This window comes from Oncorhynchus mykiss, chromosome 10 (assembly GCF_013265735.2).
Source record: "Oncorhynchus mykiss isolate Arlee chromosome 10, USDA_OmykA_1.1, whole genome shotgun sequence".
Taxonomy (NCBI): domain Eukaryota; kingdom Metazoa; phylum Chordata; class Actinopteri; order Salmoniformes; family Salmonidae; genus Oncorhynchus; species Oncorhynchus mykiss.
This window is the reverse complement of record NC_048574.1, coordinates 20,367,779-20,394,525: the sequence shown is the minus strand read 5'-3', so window position 1 is coordinate 20,394,525 and position 26,747 is coordinate 20,367,779. Positions and strand designations below refer to the sequence as shown.

The window sequence follows — 26,747 nt, the reverse complement described above, 5'->3', positions numbered from 1 at the left end:
TAGTATTCTTGTCTAGGTTTAGGGTACACCATGTTGCACACAGATGATTTGAACCTGCGGTAGGGAGGCATTTCAGTTCACAAAGCAAGATAAAATTAGTTACCCATAACTTCCCTCAATCTCTTCAAAGGACTCAATTTGCCAAAATGCCTCACCCACCCTGCCATACTAGCACTCAACATCAGCTTTCTTTACTAACCAGCTGCAACCTCTGCAAATCGGAGATTCAGCACCACCCAAGTGGACAGCGGTGGAATTGGAATTAGTCAGTGCCACACAGCAACAATGGACAGTGGCTAGCATATGCCAGAAAGTTTATCCTGCTTTGGGAAGTAGCCCAGGATCGAATAACAAAGTTCATACAACGTTTTATAATAAGGTGCTGTTTATTTCATAATCGCATTATTAACATCTTTATGTACACTCCTTTAACTCTGTATTGTAGTAGTTACCATCAGAGCCATGTATAAAGATACGGTTATATATAAACAGATCTTTATATATGGTTCTGGCTATTACCTAGCTCTGGTCCAGGGTGTTTACGTGCGACTTGCTAATGCCGTGCAAGTTCAGCATCAGTGAGCCGTACTTAAACGCTCTGGACCAGAGCTAGTTATTACCATATAATACACACGACCCCTCTTCCCCCAGAGGCTTAGCTCAGGCAGCCTGCAGAGATGAGGGGTAAAGATCCGGAAAAGGTGACATTGGCCTAATTCTAAACCGACCGCTAACAGCTATGCTTAAACTCTTCCTGTAGATCCGAAGAGATTGAATATGAGCGACCACCAATATGGTGATTACTCCACCTTGCTTTCCGATAGAGCTCCATCAAGTCTATCGTGTGCACTTATCAGATGTTGTCAGAATTTGAAAGACAAGTTCCCATGGGTAGAATGCTTATGGTCGATTTGGAACTGGGAACTAATAGCCCACAGTCCGTCTCTTTTGGGAAAACAGTTTCTGAAATATAACATACTGTTGAGAAGATTCCCCGACACAGGATAAGCCTCGTTCTGGACTAAAGTGCACTTTCAATGGAGATAATCTATTGAGAAATATTTTTTAAACCCAGGACTAGTCTTAGTCTGGGCCCGGGAAACCAACCCTGAATGTCCAAGAACGGCGTCACATATGTGACAGCAGAGAGTAATTGTCTTTAGTGCTTTGTTTGTCACCACCAGTGGCCACAAAAAACATGGCCGACAGCTTGGCTCAGACAGCTGCCAGGGGACACAACTCGTTCTGTTGAAGAGGTCCGGTGAATAGTGTTGGCCTGGCTCAAAACTAGGACTTTAGATATGGAGGGAAACGGAGCTTCTTCTAACGCTTTTCCTATTTCTTGCCATGTCGTTAGAGATACCCAACACCAACCAATGTTACTCCAATTGTGGTGGGGTGTTCATGGATGGGGTGGGAGAGGGGGCGTGGTCTGCGGGGTGGTTTGACAGGGAGGAGGACGCATTGCAACAGACCTTTTACAACCACCAACCATGTCCCGTCTACAGACTAGGAAATGCCTTCTAGCCAAAAACGACAACTGAAAACTCAGTGGGTGTCGACTCCCGCTGAGAAGCTCAAACTCATTTTCTTTCTTACCCTTTAATTTCCCCACACAAACTCCTCCTTTTAAACATTTCTGTAACGCTGTCATAAATCAAGTCTGCATTTCCCCATGCAACAGATCATTTGTTTATTAAAGGGAGGTTAGCCTGGAAATATTCTATTGTCCATCAGGCTTGAACCCTCACGAACCAAAGATATTTTTTCCCAATGAGGGTCGGGCCTAAAAATATTCTATTGTCCATCAGGCCTGATGAAGAACCCCCAAAGTCACACGTTGTCACCACAATTAAACGTTGTCAACGCCGCTACGCCATGTAGAGGAAGGTGTTGAGATCAGTCTCGTCACGCTTGATGTACTTGTGCTCGATGAGCCACTCCATCTGCTCCTTGATCATCTTCTTCTGGGGTAGGAACATGTTCTTGAGGATCTCCACCAGCTCCGTCTGCAGCTGGGCATTGGTGATCCTCTTCCTCATCTTCATGATCTGGATGATGGCCTCCTGAAAAGGGAGTGACAAGGGAGAGAGAGTGAATTTCAACTGAATTTAACCCTCCTTGCCTCCTCTAAATGCATTGGAGAAGAGTAAGGGGCGAAACCTCAGATCTTCTGCCCCAATGTGCGTTGAGAAGAAGACGAGGAGGGAGGACGTCAGAAATCCCCAAATTCTTATTTGCAATGATGACCTGTCAATAGGAAGCCCTTATATAGTACCTGTGTTCTCAATATCCTGAGCTGGACAATTCCCTCGTTCTCCTCCTCCCTCATTCGCTCCGTGGTGAGCTGAAGCCGGCCAATCAGGTTGATCTTCCCCCTCTTTTGGACCTTGGAGTTTTTTCTGGACACAGACACACTATTTAGAGCTGGAACTAGTGTCATTTTTGTGCCATGTACAAAATACATGACAACCTCCAACTTCAACCTGCAAGATAAGTAAAGCCAGCCCAAAGAGTAATCTCTGACATGGCGGTGGAAAGCCTGGTTGCAAACCCCAGCCTGTCACACATAGATTAGCCAACACTTACATTAGTGAGAACTCCTGGTTGACGTAGAAGAGTGTGCCCTCGGCAAAGTCTTTGGGCGAGCCCACCACGGGGTCGTAGAACAACACCTGCCGCTTTAGCTTGGGGAACGCTACCAGGGACTGGAGGAAAAGGAAAGAGAAATAGAAAGAGGTAAGGAGGAGAGACTAGTCAGTACACTTAAATGTGTAATAAAAAAATAAAAACAAATTAGCTGTGAGGAGTTTAGGAGGTTGAGACATAGCAGTTAACAGTCGATGAAAAATGCTTTTAAAAAGTACTAATTGTTATGGTCATATGGAATCTGCAGAGGAGCTTCAGGGTGTGTTTGTTGAATATGGGAAACCTCTAGGTGCCTTAAGCAAAGAATTAGTGTACATAAGGCATAATGATGAATATTACCCTGTTGCCTGCCACTTCAATACATGTTCACATGGTCTCCTCTTTACATTTTCAGGGTATTGAAATATTGAAAAGTTTAACCTTCACCCAGAGGGAACACTGAGAAAAAGCTGTACCAAAGGGAACTCTTTTGGATTTATATGCTTGGCACTTCACATCCATCAGGGCTTAATGAGGATTTAGACATGAGGGTCATGCTCTAATACGTTTCGTTTGAGGCTTCTCCTGGTATTAACACCTATTAAGTGTTTATGCATTATGTAAACATTTTATTGAAAAAATGTAAATATATATAATATATACTAAAACAATAAAATGTCTCCTGGTGTTTGATTTTGTACACAGGTGTTGCTCATCATGTCTGATTGCATTGACACACGTTGCCTATGTGTTGCCTCTGTCATTGTGTTTATTTCTGCTCTGATGGTCTGACGACCAAAAGCTCAATACACTACATGACCAAAGGTATGTGGACACCTGCTTGTCAAACATCTCATTCCAAAATCATGGGCATTAATATGGAGTTGGTCTCCCCTTTACTGCTAAAAACAGCCTCTACTCTTCTGGGAAGGCTTTCCACTAGATGTTCTTACATTTCTGCGGGGACTTGCTTCCATTCAGCCACAAGAGCATTAGTGACGTCAGGCACTGATGTTGAGCGATTAGGCCTGGCTCGCAGTCGGCGTTCCAATTCATCCCAAAGGTGTTCGATGGGGTTGAGGTCAGGGCTATGTGCAGGCCAGTCAAGTTCTTCCACACCGGTCGACAAAACAATTCTGTATGGACCTCGCTTTGTTCACAGGGGCATTGTCATGCTGAAGAAACAGGAAAGGGCCTTCCCCAAACTGTTGCCGCAAAGTTGGAAGCACAGAATCATCTAGAACGTCATTGTATGCTGTAGCATTAAGATTTCCCTTCACCGGAATTAAGGGGCCTAGCCCGAACCATGAAAAACAGCCCCAGGCCATTATTCCTCCTCCACCAAACCTTACAGTTGGCCCTATGGATTAAGGCAGGTAGCGTTCTCCTGGTATCCACCAAACCCAGATTCGTCCGTCAGACTGCCAGATGGTGAAGCGTGATTCATCACTCCAGAGAATGCGTCTCCAGAGACCAATGGCGGCGAGCTTCACACCACTCTAGCCAACGCTTGGCATTGCGCATGGTGATCTTAGGCTTGTGTGCAGCTACTCGGTCATGGAAACCCATTTTATGAAGCTCCCGACGAACAGTTATTGTGCTGACTTTGCTTCCAGAGGCAGTTTGGAACTCAGTAGTGCGGTCAAATGAGGATAGACGATATGCGCTTCAGCACTCTGTGGTCCCGTTCTGTGAGATTGTGTGGCCTACCACTTTGCGGCTGAGCTTTTGTTGCTCCTACACGTTTCCACTTCGCAATAACAACACTTACAGTTGACCGGGCAGCTCTAGCAGGGCAAAAGGGGTGTGGCAGAAATAGCCAAATCCACTAATTTGAAGGGGTGTCCACATACTTTTGTGTATATAGAGTACATTTTAAATTGTGCATTGATCCTGAGTGTGCAGAGATTCCTTTTTCCTTTAGTGCTTGTTACATGTCAAATCAATAAAACGCTGTGGTTAGCACAAGTTTTTTTCTAGTAACTTTCCCAGGTATTCCAGCAAACCTAGTTGGAAGATTGCAGGAATCAAGCAGGAATATGCAACAAGTATGGAATTCCTTTAACTAAGATTTCGGGAAAACATGGTAATTTTGGGAATGTTAGAGGAATCTTGCATCCTTAATCCTTGCGAAAGCTAACCCTTTGACCTCTATCTATTCATTGACACCGTGCCTTACCCATAGGGTGCGTCGGAGCTCAGCGTCAGGCAGCTCCGTGGCCAGCTTGAGGTTCTCAAAGCTGATCCTCTCCCGGGGCCTCTGGTTCCAGGCAAAAAGCACTGCCAGCTGGAAGGTGGTCACCTCCAGGTCGTACTGTCCCACCTCGTTCTTAAAGGTGATCTGGATAGAATTACACAGAGAACATAGAATGAAATATAGGATCTCTAGGGTCTGGACAGAGAGGAGGGTGCCTGCTACATGCTCTACACTCACAATGCCATTGGACATGAGGTGGTGCCAGTGCAGTTTCCTGCCGCTGTGGTTCTTCTTGTAGAAGTCCTCCACCTCGGGGATGAGATCCTCCAGTTCAGTGGGCAGTGACACAAACACCTTCTCTGAGCTTCGAGACCACGCCCCGGCATTCAGGATCTTGATGTTGACAGAGTCCGCTGCACAAGAGGGGTAGGAAGGGGGAGAAAGGAAATACACCTGAGTTCAAATCCATTATGTCTAATATATACACCATAGAGATATATAATATACTAGTATAACAACAATAATTGTTTTAAACAATATATTTGTTTCTAGAATGAAACAACTAAGATGGCCGTCATTTTTTGGCAAATTGCTAAAAAGTGTATGTCCATTCTAGTTTCCTGTTTCATTCTATAATATACACTTTCAAGTACTTGAGCTGTGCTTTTTTCTGGTACAACGGAGTCAGTGGAATAGTCCCAAAAGTGCAAACTCAAAGCAGAATTCCAAACAGGACTGTATCAATAGCATGTGTATTACTTTTCACTAGGTCTAATCCAGCCACCTACACCAAACACCCAAACATACAGGTACACGGGTTCGATTCCAGCTAGGGCCAGCAATACGAACATTTATGCATTCACCGCTGTAAGTTGTTTTGGATAAAAGTGTCTGCTAAATGGCATATATATTATATTAGGTAAATTATATTAGGTACAGCTACCTGGTTTACCTGATAGGGCCAGCTTGTTGTGTTTGTGACACTCTTTGAAGTTCTGGTTGAGATCATCGGACACCTTGATGTCCTGGAACATCCGGGCCAGCTTATTCACGTAGTCCGCGGGCATGCCTACCTCCTGTAAGCAAGGTTAGAGGTAATTGGAGAAGTGGTGTAATTGTAGCTAGTCAATCACACACACAGGTCATACCCTGAGCCACTCCACCATGTTCTCCTCGATTTCGCTGTCGGCGGAGATGTCCAGGATGAGGCGTCGCGTCAGATGGGCTTTGTGGTAGCGCATGAACACGTCTTTGTTCTGCACGTACTTCAACACCAGCAACTGCAGGATAACACACACACACACACACACACAGAACACCACTGTGCAATCAGGGTATTCATTACTGCACACCGTAGCAAAATGTTTTGCAACAGAAAAGTGTTTTTTTATTGGACAAGTTTAAGTAGTCCCTCCCTGTTTCAGTCCATTTTCTTCTGTTTGGGGTCTAATGAACACGACCCAGCTAAGATTGTCCCGTCCAAAGAACAAACGTTTAAGTGTTTGCAGAACTGAAAAAAGCGGATAGGTGAAGCAACATGATCGACACTCTCCTCAACCTAAGGCCAGATATACACTGATTTTTTGTCCAAAAATGGAGACAAATGTTTTTTTTAATGGGAGTCATCTGTTGCTGCATGAATGACAAGGGATGATGTTTGTCTGACAAAAAAAAACATATGGTCAGTTCTCTCACAGATAAAGTCACCTGAAAAACATGGTCAGTTCTCTCACAGATAAAGTCACCTGAAAAACATATGGTCAGTTCTCTCACAGATAAAGTCACCTGAAATTGTTGACTTTAGATGTACTTTTGACAAACAAAAACAGACAATGATGTACGTCATAAAGCGCCTTCGGAAAGTATTCAGACCCCTTGACTTGACACATTTTGTACCATTACAGCCTTATTCTAAAAAGTGATTTGGAAAGGCACACACCTGTCTATATAAAAAGTGCATGTCAGAGCAAAAACCAAGCCATGAGGTCGAAGGAATTGTCCGTAGAGCTCCGAGACAGGATTGTTTCAAGGCACTGATCTGCCAAAGGGCACCTAAAGACTCTCACACCATGAGAAACAAGATTCTCTGGTCTGATGAAAACAAGATTGAATTATTTGGCCTGAATGCCAAGCATCATGTCTGGAAGAAACCTGGCACCATCCCTACGGTGAAACATGGTGGTGGCAGCATCATGCTGTGGGGATGTTTTTTAGCGGCAGGGACTGGGAGACTAGTCAGGATCAAGGCAAAGATGAACGGAGCAAAGTACAGAGAGATCCTTGATGAAGTCCTGAGTGCTCTGGAACAGGTTCTCAGACTGGGCCGAAAGTTCACCTTCCAACAGGACAATGACCTTAAGCACACAGCAAAGACAACGCAGGAGTGGCTTCGCGACAAGTCTCTGAATGTCCTTGAGTGGCCCAGTCAGAGCCCGGACTTGAACCCGGTCAAACATCTCTGTAGAAACCTGAAAATAGCTGTGCAGCAACTCACCCCATCCAACCTGACAGAGCTTGAGAGAATCTGCAGAGAAGAATGTGAGAAACTCCCCAAATACAGATTTCGTACATTCTAGAATAAGGCTGTAACGTAACATAATGTTAAGGAGTCTGAATATTTTCCGAAGGAAGTGTACAATGTAATCTGTGTTAATGCATCCAAGTGTTGCTGTAGCCATATGGAAAGCTTGCATATCATTACACACACACACACACACACACTCCTCCCATCCACGTACCACTTCCTTGAGCTTGGCCTCAATCTCCTCGGAGGTGAGTTTCTTGCTGAGCGGGGTTTTCCTCAGCAGCATATCACAGTAGTTGGCCAGCAGTTCTGGACACTTTGACTCCGGCTGGGTCTTCAGACCCACCCTGACAGACAGACAGCACAGAGGAAGTAGAGCAGTGTTGTAAACACACACGTTCACTCATTAACTAATGAAGCAATTAACAATTCAGAAGTATACTTTTTTATTTAAGTTGTGCAAAAACTAAAAGATCACCCAGCCGCAGTTTTATCAAGTGCAACGTCACTAAAACTGTGGGACCATTCAACTGTGTGCAGGAATCCATCTTTAATTCAGTGAAGAAATGAAGGCATACAGTAGGACACAGAGCGTCTCTTACCCTTTCTGCTTCAGCGGGAGTTCTAATTTAAAAATGGTAGCGTCGTTCACAACTGCTTTGTAAGCCTGAAGAAAAAAAAACATTGGTTAGGTTATGCAGTGACAACCACGTGCATATTCTGTGCATATATTACTATTACCTGACAACGTTGTGTCAATGTTTGACAAATGTTGACAGAACATTGGGCTTCATTGGTAATGTTGGACAAATGTTGTGCTGACCTTGTCCCTGGCAGTGAGGAAGCGAGGGTCATCCTGAAAGGCATCCTTCACCAGTTTACTGAAGCTGTTGAACAGGGTAAGGAGCTGCTCCACGTACTTCTCAGAGTCCTAAACACACACACACACACACACACACACGACAGAGATTATACCTTCTTTCAGTAAATACAATACAAAAGTCATATACAGAGAAGGCAAAGATTACTAAATATAATTACAAAAAAATATCCTAAAGATCAATGTATCAAAATAAAATACTTTTGCAAGTACCCCCTTAACCTCGACAATATTCTCTGTAACAAAAGAGATTTATTTGCGGTTTTGTGTGGTTGTTTATCTACTTAAAGTTAAAATGTACTGACTAAGTCGCTCTGGATGCTAAATGACCAAAATGCTAATGTAAAAATGAACACCTGCAAAGCATGCTAGGTATTATTCTAATGAGTTTCACCCCCAAACAAGACCTTATTTGAAGAAAAAAATGGAATGACTGTAGAGATGGGAAACGATAGATCAAAATATATCTTGTTATAAAATACCCGAAAGAATGTATTCAAATAAAATACTGTTGTCAAAATACATTTCTATATATAAATATATATTTTCAAAATACATTTCAAGTAGGCAGTAGTCCAGGCCAGTGACATACAAATGACATAATACTCAAAAGTAATTGATATACGCATTTGAAATAAGTGCAACGAAAATAATGCCCATTTGCCTTCGGAAAGTATTCAGACCCCTTGACGTTTTCCACAATGTTACGTTACAGCCTAATTTATACAGCCTAATCTCTGGAGGGACTTGAAAATAGCTGTGCAGCAATGCTCCCCATCCAACCTGACAGAGCTTGAGAGAATCTGCAGCGAAGAATGGGAGGAACTCCCCAAATACAGGTGTACCAAGCTTGTAGCGTCAAACCCAAGAAGACGAGGCTGTAATCGCTGCCAAAGGTGCTTCAACAAAGTACTGAGTAAAGGGTCTGAACACTTAGGTAAATGTCTATATATATATATATACACACACATACATACATATAGACGAAGTATATACGTTTACATACACATTAAAACTATTCAACCACTCCACACATTTCTTGTTAACAAACTATAGTTTTGGCAAGTCGGTTAGGACATCTATTTTGTGCATGACAAGCAATTTTTCCAATAATTGTTTACAGACAGATTATTTCACTATATCACAACTCCAGTGGGTCAGAAGTTTACATACACTAAGTTGACTGTGCACTTAAAACAGCTTGGAAAATTCCAGAAAATGTCATGGCTTTAGAACCTTCTGACAGGCTTGTTGACATCATTTGAGTCAATTGGAGGTGTATCTGAGGATGTATTGTGGAAGGCCTACCTTCAAACTCAGTGCCTCTTTGCTTGACATCATGGGGACATCATGGGAAAATCTAATAAAAATTAGCCAAGACCTCAGAAAATAAATTGTAGACCTCTACAAGTCTGGTTCATCCTTGGGAGCAATATCCAAATGCCTGGAAGGTACCACGTTCATCTGTACAAACAATAGTATGCAAGTGTAAACACCATGGGACCACTCAGCCGTCACACTGCTCAGGAAGGAGACATGTTCTGTCTCCTAGAGATGAACGTACTTTGGTGCAAAAAGTGCAAATCAATCCCAGAACAACAGCAAAGGACCTTGTGAAGATGCTGGGGGAAACAGGTACAAAAGTATCTATATCCACAGTAAAACGAGTCCTGTACAGACACAACCTGAAAGGCTGCTCAGCAAGGAAGAAGCCACTGCTCCAAAACCGCCATCAAGAAGGCAGACTACGGTTTGCAACTGCACATGGGGATAAAGATCATACTTTTAGGAGAAAATTCCTCTGGTCTGATGAAACAAAAATATAACTGTTTGGCCATAATGACCATCGTTATGTTTGGAGAAAAATGGGGAGGCTTGCAAGCCAAAGAACACCACCCAACTGTGAAGCAAGGGGGTGGAAGCATTATATTGCGGGGGTGCTTTTCTGCAGGAGGGCCTGGTGCACTTCACAAAATAGATGGCATCATGAGGAGGAAAATTATTTGGATATATTGAAGCAACATCAAGACATCAGTCAGGAAATTAAAGCTTGGTTGCAAATGGGTCTTCGAAATGGACAATGACCCCAAGCATACTTCCAAAGTTGTGGCAAAATGGCTTAATGACAACAAAGTCAAGGTATTGGAGTGGCCATCACAAAGCCCTGACCTCAATCTCATAGAAATATTGTGGGCAGATCTGAAAAAGCATATCCGAGCAAGGAGGCCAACAAACCTGACTCAGTTACACCAGCTCTGTCAGGAGGAATGGGCCAAAATTCACCCAACCTATTGTGGGAAGCTTCTGGAAGGCTACCCAAAACATTTGACCCAAGTTAACAATTTAAAAGCCAAATGCTACCAACTAGTAATTGAGTGTATGTGAACGTTTGACCCACTGGGAATGTGATGAAAGAAATAAAAATCCCTCACTTTTATTATTCTGAAATGTTACATTCTTAAAATAAAGTGGTGATCCTAACTGACCTAAGACCTAAGTTTAATTGTATGTAAACTTTCGACTTTAACTGTGCGTGTATGTATGCATGCATGCATCCATGCATGGATGTATGTATATATAATATTTTAAATATACATTTGCAAACATTTCTATTTTTGCTTTGTCATTATGGGGTATTGTGTGTACAGTCGTGGCCAAAAGTTGAGATGGACAAATATTAATTTTCACAAAGTCTGCTGCCTCAGTTTGTATGATGGCAATTTGCATATACTCCAGAATGTTATGAAGAGTGATCAGATAATTGCAATTAACTGCAAAGTCCCTCTTTGCCATGCAAATGAACTGAATCCCCCAAAAACATTTCCACTCCATTTCAGCCCTGCTACAAAAAGGACCAGCTGACATCATGTCAGTGATTCTCTCGTTAACACAGGTGTGAGTGTTGACGAGGACAAGGCACGAGATTACTCTGTCATGCTGATTGAGTTCGAATAACAGACTGGAAGCTTCAAAATGAGGGTGGTGCTTGGAATCATTGTTCTTCCTCTGTCAACCATGGTTACCTGCAAGGAAACATGTGCCGTCATCAGTGCTTTGCACAAAAAGGGCTTCACAGGCAAGGATATTGCTGCCAGTAAGATTGCACCTAAATCAACCATTTATCGGATCATCAAGAACTTCAAGGAGAGCGGTTCAATTGTTCTGAAGAAGGCTTCAGGGCGCCCAAGAAAGTGCAGCAAGCGCCAGGACCGTCTCCTAAAGTTGATTCAACTGCGGGATCGGGTCACCACCAGTACAGAGCATGCTCAGGAATGGCAGCAGGCAGAAGTGAGTGCATCTGCACGCACAGTGAGGCAAAGACATTTGGAGGATGGCCTGGTGTCAAGAAGGGCAGCAAAGAAGCCACTTCTCTCCAGGAAAAACATCAGGGACAGACTGATATTCTGCAAAAGGTACAGGGATTGGACTGCTGAGGACTGGGGTAAAGTCATTTTCTCTGATGAATCCCCTTTCCGATTGTTTGGGGCATCCGGAAAAAAGCTTGTTCGAAGAAGACAAGGTGAGCGCTATCATCAGTCCTGTGTCATGCCAACAGTAAAGCATCCTGAGACCATTCATGTGTGGGGTTGCTTCTCAGCCAAGGGAGTGGGCTCACTCACAATTTTGCCTAAGAACACAGCCATGAATAAAGAATGGTACCAACACATCCTCCGAGAGCAACTTCTCCCAACCATCCAGGAAAAGTTTGGTGACGAACAATGCCTTTTCCAGCATGATGGAGCACCTTTCCATAAGGCAAAGGTGATAACTAAGTGGCTTGGGGAACAAAACATAGATATTTTGGGTCTATGACCAGGAAACTACCCAGACCTTAATCCTGTTGAGAATTTGTGGCCAATCCTCAAGAGGCGGGTGGACAAACAAAAACCCACACGTTCTGACAAACTCCAAGCATTGAATATACAAGAATGGGCTGCCATCAGTCAGGATGTGGCCCAGAAGTTAATTGACAGCATGCCAGGGCGGATTGCAGAGGTCTTGAAAAAGAAGGATCAACACCGCAAATATTGACTCTTTGCATCAACTTCATGTAAATGTCAATAAAAGCCTTTGACACTTATGAAATGCTTGTAATTATACTTCAGTATTCCATAGTAACATCTGACAAAATATCTAAGACACTGAAGCAGCAAACTTTGTGGAAATTAATATTTGTGTCATTCCCAAAACTTTTGGCCACGACTGTAGATTGATGAGGGGAAAAAAACAATATAATTTTAGAATAAGCCTGTAACGTAACAAAACGTGGAAAGGTCAAGGGGTCTGAATACTTTCCAAAGGCACTGTATGTATTTTATATTTCTGTTAGTATAACATGTCTGTGTGTGTGTGAGCATGACCGTATGTGTGTGTGCTTGGGCGTGTGTGTGTGTATAGCACTCACCGAGGTGATGGTCTCGGCGGAGGCCATCATGTCGGCCAGCCCAGCAGACATGATGTGGTCCTCTAGGTCATTCAGCATGGGTTCGATGCCACTAGGCACCTTGTCCATCAAAGAGAACATGAGGTGGAGCTCTAGGAGGCGGAGAACTACAATCAAACACTGTCCAAAGTAAGCTACAGTCTATAGATTCTATACTGTACAAAAACATAAGCGCAAAATGTAAAGTGTTGGTCCCATGTTTCATGAGCTGAAATAAAAGATACCAGACATTTTCCATCTGCACAAAAAGCTTATTTCTCTCAAATTTTGGGTACCAATTTGTTTACATCCCTGTTAGTAAACATTTCTCCTTCGCCATGATAATCAAGCCACCTGACGTGTGGCATATCAAGAAGCTGATTAAACAGCATGATTATTACACAGGTGCACCTTTTGCTGGGAACAATAGTAGGCCACTAAAAAGGTGCAGTTATCACAACACAATGCCACAGAGGTCTCAAGTTGAGGGAGCGTGCAATTGGCATGCTGACTGCAGGAATGTCCACCAGAGCTGTTGCCAGAGAATTAATGTTAGTTCCTCTACCATAAGCCGCCTCCAACGCAGACCACATGTAACCATGCCAGCCCAGGACCTCCACATCAGGCTTCTTCACCTGCGAGACCAGCCACCCATACAGCTGATGAAACTGTGCATTTGCAAATCAAATCATTTCTGTCAGAAAACGTCTCAGGGAAGCTCATCTGCATGCTTGTCGTCCTCACTAGGGTCTTGACCTGACTGCAGTTTGGCGTTGTAAACGACTTCAGTGGGCAAATGCTCACCTTCGATGGCCACTGGCACATTGGAGAAGTGTGCTCATTATGGATGAATCCCGGGTTCAATTGTGCTGGGCAGATGGCAGACAGCGTGTATGGCGTTGTGTGGGCGAGTGGTGTGCTGATGTCAACGTTGTGATCAGAGTGCCCCACTGTGGCGGTGGGGTTATGGTATGGACAGGCATAAGCTACGGACAATGAACATAATTGCATTTTACCTATGGCAATTTGAATACACAGGAGGTACGGTGACAAGAACCTGAGGCCCATTGTCGTGTCATTCATCCGCTGCCATCACTTCATGTTTCAGCATGATAATGTACGACGCAATGTTGCAAGGATCTGTACACTATTCCTGGAAGGTGAAAATGTCCCAGTTCTTCCATGGCCTGCATATTCACCAGACATGTCAACCATTGAGCATGTTGGGGATGCTCTGGATCGACGTGCACGACTGTGTTCCAGTTCCCGCCAATATCCAGCAACTTCACACAGGCATTGAAGAGGAGTGGGACAACATTACATTAACTCTATGTAAGGAGATGTTTCGCGCTGGTGGTTACACCAGATACTGACTGGTTTTCTGATCCACGCCCCTACCTTTGTTTATTTCTAAGGTATCTGTGGCCAACAGATGCATATCGGTGAAATCCGTAGATTATGGCCTAATGGATTTATGACAATTGACTGACTTCCTTATATGAACTGTACTTCAGTAAAATCTTTGAACAAAAATATAAATGCAACAATTTCAGTCTCGTTTTCTACTTCTAGATTATAGTAAATAAATAGAACAAGGGGTATGCAGCAGAGCTTGGGGCCCGTATGTAAATACATCTTTAGGGGTTGGTTTCCGTTCAATTGATTGAGTCTCCATTGAACATGCTTTTTAATCAATGACAAGGCTTAATCTGTTCCTGGAAATCAGCTCTAGAAGTTCTAAACATCACAGTGGTGGTATACTGCCAGGGTTAGAAAGCTACATTCAGATTTTACTGCTAAACATCACAGTGGTGGTATACTGCCAGGGTTAGAAAGCTACATTCAGATTTTACTGCTAAACATCATAAAACTGACATGTTCTACAAAGACACATTGGTTAATACTGACACACATATAGGTAGACTATTGGTTACACACAGTACAAGGTGGGTTTGTGGTCAGACACTGATGTTTGGGGGGTAATGTTGACAACATGTTGACTGACACACAGAATGGGCAAAGACAGAGGTTGGTTGGTTGATGTGGACAAATTGAAATAGGAAGTGAAGTGGAAGACTGCAAGGTTATTTCCTGGTTTGCAAACCTGTGCTGGCAGAGCCTTTGGTGCCAGGAGCACTCCGGCCGTACTCACTCTCTGTCTCATTTTGCTTGATCATGCCTGGACACTCGGCCAAGATGGTCTCCTTAAAGGACGTCACCAGGGCGTTCACGCAACACTCCATCAGCTGAGGAGGAAAACAGAAAAACCATGGTCGCGCATATCACCAATAATATCATTTTTTTTAAAAAAGATTTATAAATAACTTTTTATATCAGCATTTGTCACAAAGTCGTTTAACATAAGGAATTATTACACTGCCATTTTTAAAGCCATGCCCTCCTCCGTTCTTGACTTTTCCTAAATAAGTCTATAACACGGTCATTGTTAGAATCATAACATTACAAACATAATTATATGTTAGGAAGGAATGTCAATTTAATGGTTGACCCCCCCCCCCCCCCCCCCCCCCCCGACAGCAGGGCCTGCTCCTGACGGTTGAAGGTGCGGTGCCCAGTTGACAATAACCCCGACAATTGCATAAAAACTGAACCTAAACTATACCAAAACTAATTGAACACCTATAACAGATGAAATAAATTAAGTAAAGTATGACGGGGGAGAAAGGGGGAGTTGAAGAGCGAGGGGAAGCGAACAATGCATAATTATGTAATCCCCAATTGAGAATGAAGAACAGAGCGGACCAATCTATTGTACTGGTATATTCTAATTATGTACCCTTTATCAGTCTACCGAATCCAAGCAGTCTCATCCGTCTACTCTGGCCTACTTGGAGAACAGAGTGAGAAAGTGTGTAATTTCTGAATGGATGCACATACTGCGTTAGAGTTGCTACAAGATCTGAATAAAAATGACTCGTGATGGGGAAGAAATATATTATGACATCTCTGATGATTATTCTTCTGATTCTGAGCCTCAACCTACACCGCTGAGGACTAAGCGCAAAAAGCAGAGGAATGTGAACACTGAGCAGGTGCCCGTTCAACCACCAAATGAAAACGGTGAGAGAGGAAGGGACGGCACCGCTTGGATAGAAAAAGCCGGTGACATTGCTAAGGGCCGATTATCAGCACAAAATGTCATCACAGAAAGCAAACCCTACATATCAAGCAAAAAACATCAGCAGCAACACACTCACCAGCTTTCATTGTTTATGTGACGTGGACATCCTCCAACTGACGCCATTGCATGAAGACACACACCATGTAAGCACGAATTTACAATAATTGACTATTTTCAACTGCTGTCCTATCGACACATTCATTTTATTGCGTTTGTGGTGACTTTCACTATTTATGAAGCACACTTGGCGCTTATGGTAGTGTTGAGGCTACTGATGTTTTTATAATTTGACCATGCGCCTTGGTGGTTGGGGTATTTTTTTGTTATAAAAGCAGTAAAAACTGTAGAAACAGAAACAGTGAAATTGTTACAGCAGCACCTCAGTTTCAAAGGTTTTGTGTTCTAATGAACATTGCCCTGCTCTGAACGGGAGGGCTCCCCTGCTTTATATACAGACCTTTCTACAGCCCATAATAGTCACACAGAAGTGGTGGCGATATAGAATACTCACTGCTTGTACAGAGTTACATTCCCGTCTCGTCTCCAAGTAGCGCAGCGCCCGTTTCTCCTCCTCTTTCAACTTGGCGTCTGCCTGTTAGAACACACGTTGGTTTCACCTCAGATGGATAGCCCAGCTTACAGACAAACAGGTTTTCCAGACATCTCACATTTCCTGCTTATTCTCATTTCTGGAAAACCTGGGATTTTGGGAATGGTACCAGAATTTTACAGCCTACTGAGAAATCACAAAGAACCTGCTGAACCGTATTTGTCTCATACAGATCGTTTTCGATTTCCTTCCACCACTGTCATCACTGAATTCCAAATCAAACCTCAGGCACTATAGATCTGAAAGGAGTAGATAGGTTTAAACAGTGTGGTCATTGCTTCAAATTGCCTTCCAATTGGCTGTTTGGGATTTGCGCCATATGGCTTACACCTATGCAATCGTTTCAAATCTACATGAGCACCTGAGGGGTATGGACTCATCCATTTGGAATTCAAATTATAACTTATCGTGTGATTATGTTGACAGAGGAGAGCAGTTGTCATGGAGACAGCGGATCCTTTAGGGTGGCAAAATTCCAGTAACTTTATAAAAACTGCCAAGTTTCCCAAAAATTCAGGAATCCACCAGTTCTGGAAAATCTGGGAATTTTCAAAACGTTATAGGAATTGTACAATCCTAATCCTGGTAATACGCACATATTTCATGTAGTTCTGAACTCCGTTCTGCTGCAGGTAGGAGGGCGCCTGTGTTCTGTAGAACCTCTCGGTGGAGTCCATGTAGGCCTTCTCAAAGTTCTCTCTGTAAATCTGCAACTTGTCATCCGTGTTTGAGCACAGGTTCACTGCAGAGGGAAGACAGGGAGGTCCCCAGGGGCCAAGTTTATCAGCACGCAATGTTTTGCAATAGTAAACAAAAATTTGCATTTCTTATTGGATGAGTCCAATTAGTCCCTTCCGGTTTCAGTACGTTTTCTTCCATTTGGTGTGTTATGAACACTACCCAGGAGGATTATAGATATCTTTGTGGAGGGGGGTTAAGAGTTCATTTCTCTCGTTCACACTAACTTGTAGTAGCTCACATTTTCACGTACATCCCACATCAATGTCATTGGGGGCGTCACACCAATATCGACATGAAATATCTATCCAATTTGGCACCATGATTTGGTAAATCATCCGTTGGTATTGTATACATACACCACAGTCGTGTTCATTAGGCACCTTTCTATCCCAGCTAAAGGAGACAGTATTGTTTTGCTCACCATAAGACTCCCTGACACCAATGACCAGCTGAGAGTCGAAGGCCTCCCCCAGGCGCTCGGCATGCACCAGCTTCATGGCGCTGTCCTGGAGCCTATTCTTGATGTTGGAGAAGATGGACTCGTTCCACGTGTCCAGCATGAGCTGAGGACACAGAATATTATTAGAACATGGCTTTATTGTTAAATATATACACTACCGTTCAAAAGTTTGGGGTCAGTTAGAAATGAAGGCTATTCCATGCGAGAAACATGCAACAATTTCAAAGGTTTTACTGATTTACAGTGCATATAAGAAAATCAGTCAATTGAAATAAAATCACAAGGCCCTAATCTATGGATTTCACATGACTGGGAATACAGATATGCATCGGTTGGTCACAGCTTCCTTTAAAAAAATATATTAATAAGTATCAGAAAAACAGTCTGTGTGACCCCCATTTGCCTCATGCAGCACGACACAGAGTTGATCAGGCTGTTGATTGTGGCCTGTGGAATGTTGTCCCACTACTCTTCAATGGCTGTGTGAAGTTGCTGGATATTGTCAGGAACTGGAATACGCTGTTGTACACGTCGATCCAGAGCATCCCAAATATGCTCAGTGGGTGACATGTTTGGTGAGTATGCAGGCCATGGACAAACTGGGACATTTTCATTTTGTACTGATCCTTGCAACATGATCATGCTGAATCATGAGGTGATGGCAGCGGATGAACGGCATGACAATGGGCCTCAGGATCTTGTCACTATCTCTGCATTCAAATTGACATCGATAAAATGCAATTGTGTTTGTTGCCCGGTACAGTTGAAACCGGGATTCATCCATGAAGAGCAGACTTCTCCAGTGTGCCAGTGGCTATCAAAGGTGAGCATTTGCCCACTGAAGTCTGTTACTATGCCGAACTGCAGTCAGGTCAAGACCCTGGTGAGGAAGACGAGCACGCAGATAAGCTTCAGTGAGACGGTTTGACAGTTTGTGTAGAATTTCTTTGGTTGTGAAAACCTATAATTTCACCAGCTGTCCGGGTAGCTGGTCTCAGACATTCCCGGAGGTGAAGAAGCCGGATATAGAGGTCCTGGGCTGGCATGCTTACACGTGGTCTGTGGTTGGGAGGCCGGTTGGTCGTAATGACAATTTCTCTTAAACGACTTTGGAGGTGGTTAATGGTAGCTTATTGTGCTGTGTGACTAAACTGCACATTTTAGTGTCCTTTTCAAATAAAATAGTATTGGTCACATACACATATTTAGCTAATGTTATTGCGGGTGTAGCGAAATGCTTGTGTTCCTAGCTCCAACAGTACAGTAGTATCTAACGATTCACAACAATACACACAAATCTAAAAGTAAAAGAATGGAATTAAGAAATATAAATATTAAGTCAAGCAATGTCGGCATGGCATTGAATAAAATACAGAAGAATAGAATGGCCTTGAGATAGAAGCTGTTTTTCAGTCTCTCGGTCCCCGCTTTGATGCACCTGTACCGACCTCGCCTTCTGACGATAGGAGGGTTAACAGGCCGTGGCTCGGATGGCTGATGTCCTTGATGATCTTATGGCCTTCCTGTGACATTGGGTGTTGTAGGTAGTTTGCCCCCGGTGATTTGTTTCCCAGATCATACCACCCTCTGGTGAGCACTGCGGTTGCGGGGGTGCAGTTGCCGTACCAGGCAGTGCTACAGCCCGACAGGATGCTCTCATCTGTAAAAGTTGTGCATCTGTAAAAGTTTGTGAGGGTTTAGGGGCCAAGCCAAATGTCTTCAGCCTCCTGAGGTTGAAACAGTGTGTGTGGACCATTTCAGTTTGCTGGTGATGTGTACGCCGAGGAACTTGAAGCTTTCCACCTTCTCCACTGCGGTCCCGTCGATGTGGAGAGGTGCGTGCTCCACCTGCTGTTTCCTGAAGTCCACGATCATCTCCTTTGTTTTGTTCTTACATAGGTATTCCTCTTGTCCAGATGTGATTGGGCAGTGTGCAGAGCGATGACATCGTTTGTGGATATATTGGGGCCGTAAGCAAATTGAAGTGGGTCTAGGGTGTCAGGTAAGGTAGATGTGATATGATCCTTAACTAGCCCCTTAAAGCACTTCATGATGAAAGAAGTGAGTGCTATGGGGTGATGGTAACTGAACTAAATTACTTTTGTTTTCTTAGTTACATTTGAAGCAAGTGGGGACAGCAGACGGGGATAGGGAGAGTTGAATATGTCTGTAAACACTCCAGCCAGCTGGTCTGTGCATGCTCTGAGGATGCGGCTAGGGATGCCGTCTGGGCCGGGAGCCTTGTGAGGGTTAACACGCTTAAATATCTTACTCACGTCGGCCTCAGAGAAGGAGCGTCGGTGGCACTGTGTTATCCTTAAAGAGGGTGAAGGTGTTTAGCTTGTCCGGAAGCAAGACGTGACTGGTTTTCCCTTTGTAATCCATGATTATTTCTAGACCCTGCCATTGAATAGTAACTCCACTTTGTCTCTGTACTGACGTTTTGCCTGTTTGATTGCCTTATGAAGGGAATAACTACACTGTCTATTCGGCCATATTCCCAGACACTTTGTCATGGTTAAATGCAGTGACTCGCACTCAGTTTTGCGCGTATGCTGCCATCTATCCACGGTTTCTGGTTTGGGTAGGTTTGAATAGTCACAGTGGGTACAACATCTCCTATACACTTCCTGATGAACTCAGTCACCGTATCCGTGTATTGGATGTTATTCTCAGAGGCTACCCAGAATGTATCCCAGTCGCATGATCAAAACAATCTTGGCATTTCGAAAAGTTGAATAGCAGTGATTCAATGTTTTTCCAGCGTGAGTACTACAGTCAATGTGGTGTTAGAACTTCGGTAGCGTTTCCTCAAATTTGCTTTGTTATTTGAGGAAAACATTACCAAAGTTCTACCAACACATTGACTGTAGTACTCGCGCTGGAAAAACATTGGACCACTGCTGTCCAACTTTTCTAAATGTCTACAAGGCTGCCCTGCCCTCCCGTCGGCAAATCTGACCACAACTCCATTTTGCTCCTCCCATCACGACTCAATCAGCTTCTTGATATGCCACACCTGTCAGGTGGATGGATTATCTTGGCAAAGGAGAAATGCTCAGTAACAGGGATGTAAACCAATTTGTGCCCAACATTTGAGAGAAATATGCTTTTGTGTATGGAAAATATCTGGGATATTTTATTTCAGCTCATGAAACCAACACTTTACATGTTGCATTTATATTTTTGTTTTATCTAGTGCCTTGCTTAAGGGCACAATGACAGGAGATGGCATGGATATCACAACAACCCTCCGGTAGCCAGCTGACACCCCAACATATTGTCCCTCAATCTCAGGACTTGAACCGACAACCCTCCGGATGCTACCTTCTAGGCCCGTTACCAACCCACAGCCACAAGGTAGCAGAAGGGACAGTGAAATGAGATGCATGGACACATGAGCAGGGACAGACTGAATTTACAGGCAGTATAATTTTCTCATATCAACCAGAAATTCTCTTATATCAATGTAAATGACTTTTATCTCCCTCACCAACTTCAAACATCTGCTATCTGAGCAGCTAACCGAGCGCTGCAGCTGTACATAGTCTATTGGTAAATAGCCCACCCAATTTACCTACCTCATACCCATACTGTTTTTATTTATTTACTTTTCTGCTCTTTGGCACACCGATATCTCTACCTGTACATGACCATCTGATCATTTATCACTCCAGTGTTGTTAATCTGCAAAATTGTAATTATTCGCCTACCTCCTCATGCCTTTTGCACACAATGTATATAGACTCCCCTTTTTTTCTACTGTGTTACTGACTTGTTAATTGTTTACTCCATGTGTAACTCTGTGTTATCTGTTCACACTGCTATGCTTTATCTTGGCCAGGTCGCAGTTGTAAATGAGAACTTGTTCTCAACTAGCCTACCTGGTTAAATAAAGGTGTTCTCAACTAGCCTACCTGGTTAAATAAAGGTGTTCTCAACTAGCCTACCTGGTTAAATAAAGGTGTTCTCAACTAGCCTACCTGGTTAAATAAAGGTGTTCTCAACTAGCCTACCTGGTTAAATAAAGGTGTTCTCAACTAGCCTACCTGGTTAAATAAAGGTGTTCTCAACTAGCCTACCTGGTTAAATAAAGGTGAAATAAAATAAATAAAAAATACAACCAAATACTGCGGCTGCCCCTCACAACCCCCTCCCCCCCTCCTCACCTTCCGTACGATGCTGTCCTCTACGTTAGACTTCTTGTTGCAGCCCTGTTTGCCCATGAGCGTAATCTCCAGCTGGCAGAAGGGTTTGGGCAGGATGTCACACTGAGTGAAGAACTTCCTCCACTCAACGATGTAGGCATTCAGCAGCGCCGTGTCATCCTGGTGGCTCAACACCCGCTGTGGGGGAGAGAGCAGGGCACTTATGGACTTTATGGCATTGGAAAAACTGGGGGTAATAGACGGTCTGCTTGGTTACTCAACATGTTGCAGGGGGAGAAAAACAACTGAGTGCAGTGTTATAGACATTATGCGATAGGCTAGTAGAGTGCTTGGTTACGCAGTAGCCGACTGGCACAGATAGCTTGCTTCCAAGCTATCGCTAAGGTGTCAGCATGCATTATTTCGGCTGGCAGCTAGCCGAAGTTGGCTAGGCAAACCAAACAAGTGTGCTCGCATACTCCCTTAAAAGACATTTGCTTGAAAAACAAGAAAAAAAGCACAATAGTACTGTTTGTCCATTTTGAGACACCGTTGCCAGTATACACTTCCTCAAAATAGAATGAATCTAAGATAACTTAATAAATCAGTCATTCACTTTGATGTTTTTGCAGAGGATCTCAGTCATGCAAAATGTACATCTAACTATGATGTTTGGTATAGTATTTTTCAATGAAAAAATGTGCTTGAAAATGAGTCGTCTCTTGTTTGATGACAAAGACTTTATTGAAGCATCCCTACTGTTGACCAATAACCGACAAAGGACGCCTTTGGCTCCGAACTTTGGCTTGCCTCCAGGAAAAATGTGCCCCCGAACAGCCCCCCCAAAAAACTCAACGAAGTCCAAAACTAACAAATATTTCACAAAATGTTGTCATAATATATGTACGAACTCTACAGAACTGTTTCGGCTGGGAAGCGTGTGGATGCCTTTAGTAGTACTCAGTGAGGGAATAAATGGCAGTCATTTCAATGCTAGCAGGACTTAGCAGACAAAGCGTCAATACAGGACTAAGATTGAATCCTACTGCACCGGCTCTGACACTCGTTGGATGTGGTAGGGCTTGCAAACTATTCCAGACTACAAAGGGAAAACCAGCCCTGTGACACAAGCCTACCAGAAGAGCTAAAAGCATTTTATGCTCACTTCGAGGCAAGCAACACTGAAGCATGCAAGAGAGCACCAACTGTTCAAGGACGACTGTGCGATCAAAAACTCTCCCTGACCGAGTATGTAATACCTACATGTTTCAAGCAGACCACCATAGTCCCTGTGCCCAAGAAAGCGAAGGTGAGTACTGCCACGTAGCATTTGGACCCACTCCAATTCGCATACCGCCCCAACAGATCCACAGATGACGCAATCTCCATCGCACTCCACACTGTCCTTTCCCACCTGGACAAAAGGAACACCTATGTGAGAATGCTGTTCATTGACTACAGCTAAGCGTTCAACACCATAGTGCCCACAAAGCTCACCACTAAGCTAAGGACCCTGGGACTAAACATATTTTGCAACTGGGTCCTGGACTGATCCTCAACACTGGGGCCCCTTAGGGGTGCGTGCTTAGTCCCCTCCTGTACTCCCTGTTCACCCACAACTGCGTGGCCAAACACGACTCCAACACCATCATTAAGTTTGCTGACAACACATCAGTGGTAGGCCTGATCACCGACAACGATGAGACAGTTTATGGGGAGGAGGTCCCTATAGGCTGGGTCAGAGACCTGTCAGAGAGGTCAGAGACCTAGCAGTGTGGTGCCAGGACAACAATCTCTACCTCAATGTGAGCAAGACAAAGGAGCTGATCGTGGATTACAGGAAAAGGAGGGCCGAACAGGGCCCCATTAACATCGACAGGCAGGGGAGCGGGTCGAGAGTTTCAAGTTCCGCAGGAGATTGAAAATATTTGGCAGGGGTCCCCAGATACCCAAAAGGTTTTACAATAGCACCCTTGAGAGCATCCTGACCGGTTGCATCATCGCCTGGTATGGCAACTGCTCGGCATCCGACCGTAAGGCGCTACAGAAGGTAGTGTGTACGGCCGAGTACATCACCGGGGCCAAGCTTCCCGCAATCCAGGACCTCTATACTAGGCGGTGTCAGAGGAAAGCCCAACATTTTTTCAAAGACAAGTCACAGACTGTCATAGACTGTTCTCTCTGCTACCGCATGGCAAGCTGTACTGGAGTGCCAAGTCTAGGTCCAAAAGGCTACTTAACAGCTTCTACCCCAAGCCATAAGACTGCTGAACAATTAATCAAATGGCCACCGAACTTTTTACATTGAACCCCCCTTTGTTGTATTCGGCGCATGTGACAAATAAAATGTGATTTGATACATACTGCTTGTGCTTGCTTGATGAAGTCTAGGATGTCCTCTTTCAGTGCCTGGTGAATCTTGGCCGGCCCCTTGTCATCCCATAGGCATACTGCATGGACATCTCTATGGAAACCAAGAGATCAGATGCAGGTATTGGAGGAGATCAATCAATTAATCCATTTGTTGGTCTTTAACAGCTCAGACAGGCGTTAATGTGAAATGCCTGTTAAACAGAATGGCAGCCTTTTCTCGAGAAATCAAGTCCAGACTGTATCACAACCGGCTGTGATTGGGAGTCCCATAGGGCGGCGCACAATTGGCCCAGCATCGTCCGGGTTAGGCTGCCATTGTAACTTAGAATTTGTTCTTAACCGACTTACCTAATGAAATAAAAGGTTAAATAAATCAAATGTATTCACTAAGAACCAAATGGAATAGGCCAAAACAGGGAGGGAATGCCTTGACGTGTCTAATAAGAAACACTGGTTTTCAATGTGTGCACACTAATGAATACAACCTCAGTATGACAGAGCACATGGACGAGTGGCCATACTCACGAGAAGAGGTCGAACCACTGCTGTTTGGTGACTGACTCTTGGCGGAGCAGCTTGAGGACGATGGGACGCATCAAGTCCCACTTGTCCTCGAACTGGAGGGAGCCTTTGTTCTTGGTGAGAATGAGAAGGGTAGAAGTGTCACCTCTGGCTATAGCAGTTATGACAACATCAGGGGTGAACCTCAAATGTATTTACTTGATTCCTCGCATCCTCTCTCCTTGCCGCCTTCTCAAAACACATTTTAGCAGAGGAACCTCAGCTCTTCTGCTCCAATGTGATTTGAAAAGGAGATGAGAAGGGAGGATACGGGAAATCATGGATATACAATTGATATTCATCCCAGTGGTTGTTGAATGTTTAGGAACTAGGCAGTGGGCCCATTTGAACATTAGCAGGAACACAACAGCAGTAAACAAGCCTGGTGATGGTTAATTTCTCCAATATCATAGGACAGGCTGATTGAGGCCCATTAGTAGAAAACAGGCTTGCTTGTGCTGGATAGTTTCTATCCATAACAACCCAGGTGCTTCAATCCTGTAACATCTGTTTTTGTCTATTGCCAGCCAGCTTACCTGTGAGGGAGTGTTATGTGTAGTGATACAATAACAATACAGTGAGTATACAGACATGACTAGCTATAGGATCGTTCCAATTGATTTCAAGCAACTTTTGGTCGCACCCCCTTTTTTTTTTTTTTACTTTCCATACATGTTTGCCCATGGTAGAAGTGGTCAGAAAGTGACTTACTGGACCTGAATGACAACATTCAGGAGATAGTGGTGCTCAAAGTTGACCCATTTTGCATACTCCACCATACCATTACACATCCTTTGTCTTTATCACTGGAAAATAATAATGGTTGAGTTTGATATCATTTAAAAGTTTGCAATCAGGGTTTTACGGTTTCTTAATGTTCCCCAATGCTGGAACTGGAGCCTGAGTGAAACAGTTTGGGAAGCCCTGGATTAAGGCAGCCCCTCACACCTCTCTGATTCAGAGGGGTTGGGTTAAATGCAGATGACACATTTTGGTTGAATAGATTCAGTTGTGCATCTGACTAGGTATCCCGATATCCCTAATGGGAGTTTGAATCTCAGCTTCCTGGGCATTAGAGAGGAGACACGTCATAAGCGTAGTCAACGTGGACGTCTCTTGTGGTGCTTTCAAGAAGACTGGGAACTAGGGAAAAAACAAGGTCAAATCAAGACGTCAGTAATCTTCAGAGTTTACGACTTGGAATTCCGAGTTGGACGACCTTTGAAATGGCTTTTGCACCGTTGGAGTTGTTTTTTTCCGAGTTTCCAGTTGTCTTGAACGCGGCATAAAGTACAGATACTGGGGCATCTTCTAACCAGCCATCTAACGTTATTGTTATACCGGCTGCCTAACTACTGTTAGCAAGCTAACTTAGTGTGTTTCATGAAAAAGGCAATCGATCGTTGGTGAGGTTAGCTAGCAACTCAGTGAACGACAGTCATGCCAAGTTAAATGATCATGCTTTCTTAGCCAGTTAGTTGGCTGGTTAACCAGTTAGCTAACGTATGTGTACTAGCCACTTAACTGGCACAGCTAGCTAGCACCAGGCTAACGTTATTAACGCCAGTGACTTGGAGGAGTAAATAGCTGTCCTTTCAAAGCTTGCAAGACAAACAGGACTTCATATCACCTACCTATATTGCAAGACCATCTTCAGGCATGGGCGCTTAACAATGTACAGTAATATATCATTGACTACGCAACAAAGACTGATTAAATGTAATCAAAAGTATTGAATTGCGGTGCCTGTTACCTTTAGCAAATTAGACGTCGCCATGTTCCCTGAATTTAGTTCCTCGAACAATCTCGCGAGATTTACAGGGTTGTAGTTGCCAATGGGTTTTTAACAAATCTGGGGAAACGGTTTATCATGATCATATTCCTGGTTTCGTATTATTTAACCAAAACAACATTTTGAAATAGCCTACTCATGGCTTAGGTCTACTTATGAAAAAACTGTCACCCAAAACTGTGAAACACTGGAAACTAATATAAACTATTGTGTTCAGTAGCTAGGTTTCCCTCCAGTTTGTGACAGATTTTCATGCGAATATTCTAAA

At 43.7% G+C, this 26,747-nt stretch overlaps 1 protein-coding gene across 9 annotated transcripts; it reads right to left on the bottom strand.

Moving 5' to 3' along the window:
* Window positions 1-368: 368 nt before the first annotated feature.
* On the bottom strand, window positions 369-26,589 carry LOC110533471 (cullin-5). 9 transcript variants are annotated; one of them, XM_021617707.2, is made up of 19 exons: window positions 26,441-26,589; window positions 24,652-24,761; window positions 24,118-24,217; window positions 21,775-21,951; window positions 17,567-17,708; window positions 17,001-17,146; window positions 16,306-16,386; window positions 14,757-14,898; window positions 12,635-12,765; window positions 8,173-8,280; window positions 7,952-8,016; window positions 7,564-7,708; window positions 5,974-6,105; window positions 5,769-5,901; window positions 5,063-5,238; window positions 4,808-4,969; window positions 2,590-2,708; window positions 2,279-2,402; window positions 369-2,066 (listed from the first exon to the last, which is right to left on the bottom strand). In XM_021617707.2, exons 1-19 carry the CDS (start codon window positions 26,462-26,464, stop codon window positions 1,872-1,874), a joined length of 2,412 nt encoding a protein of 803 aa, XP_021473382.2. In that variant the 5' UTR covers window positions 26,465-26,589; the 3' UTR covers window positions 369-1,871. The 9 variants fall into 9 exon arrangements, with proteins under 9 accessions (XP_021473382.2, XP_021473383.2, XP_021473384.2 ...); XM_021617708.2 differs by having other exon boundaries at window positions 5,778-5,901; XM_021617709.2 differs by having other exon boundaries at window positions 7,564-7,696.
* Window positions 26,590-26,747: the final 158 nt, after the last annotated feature.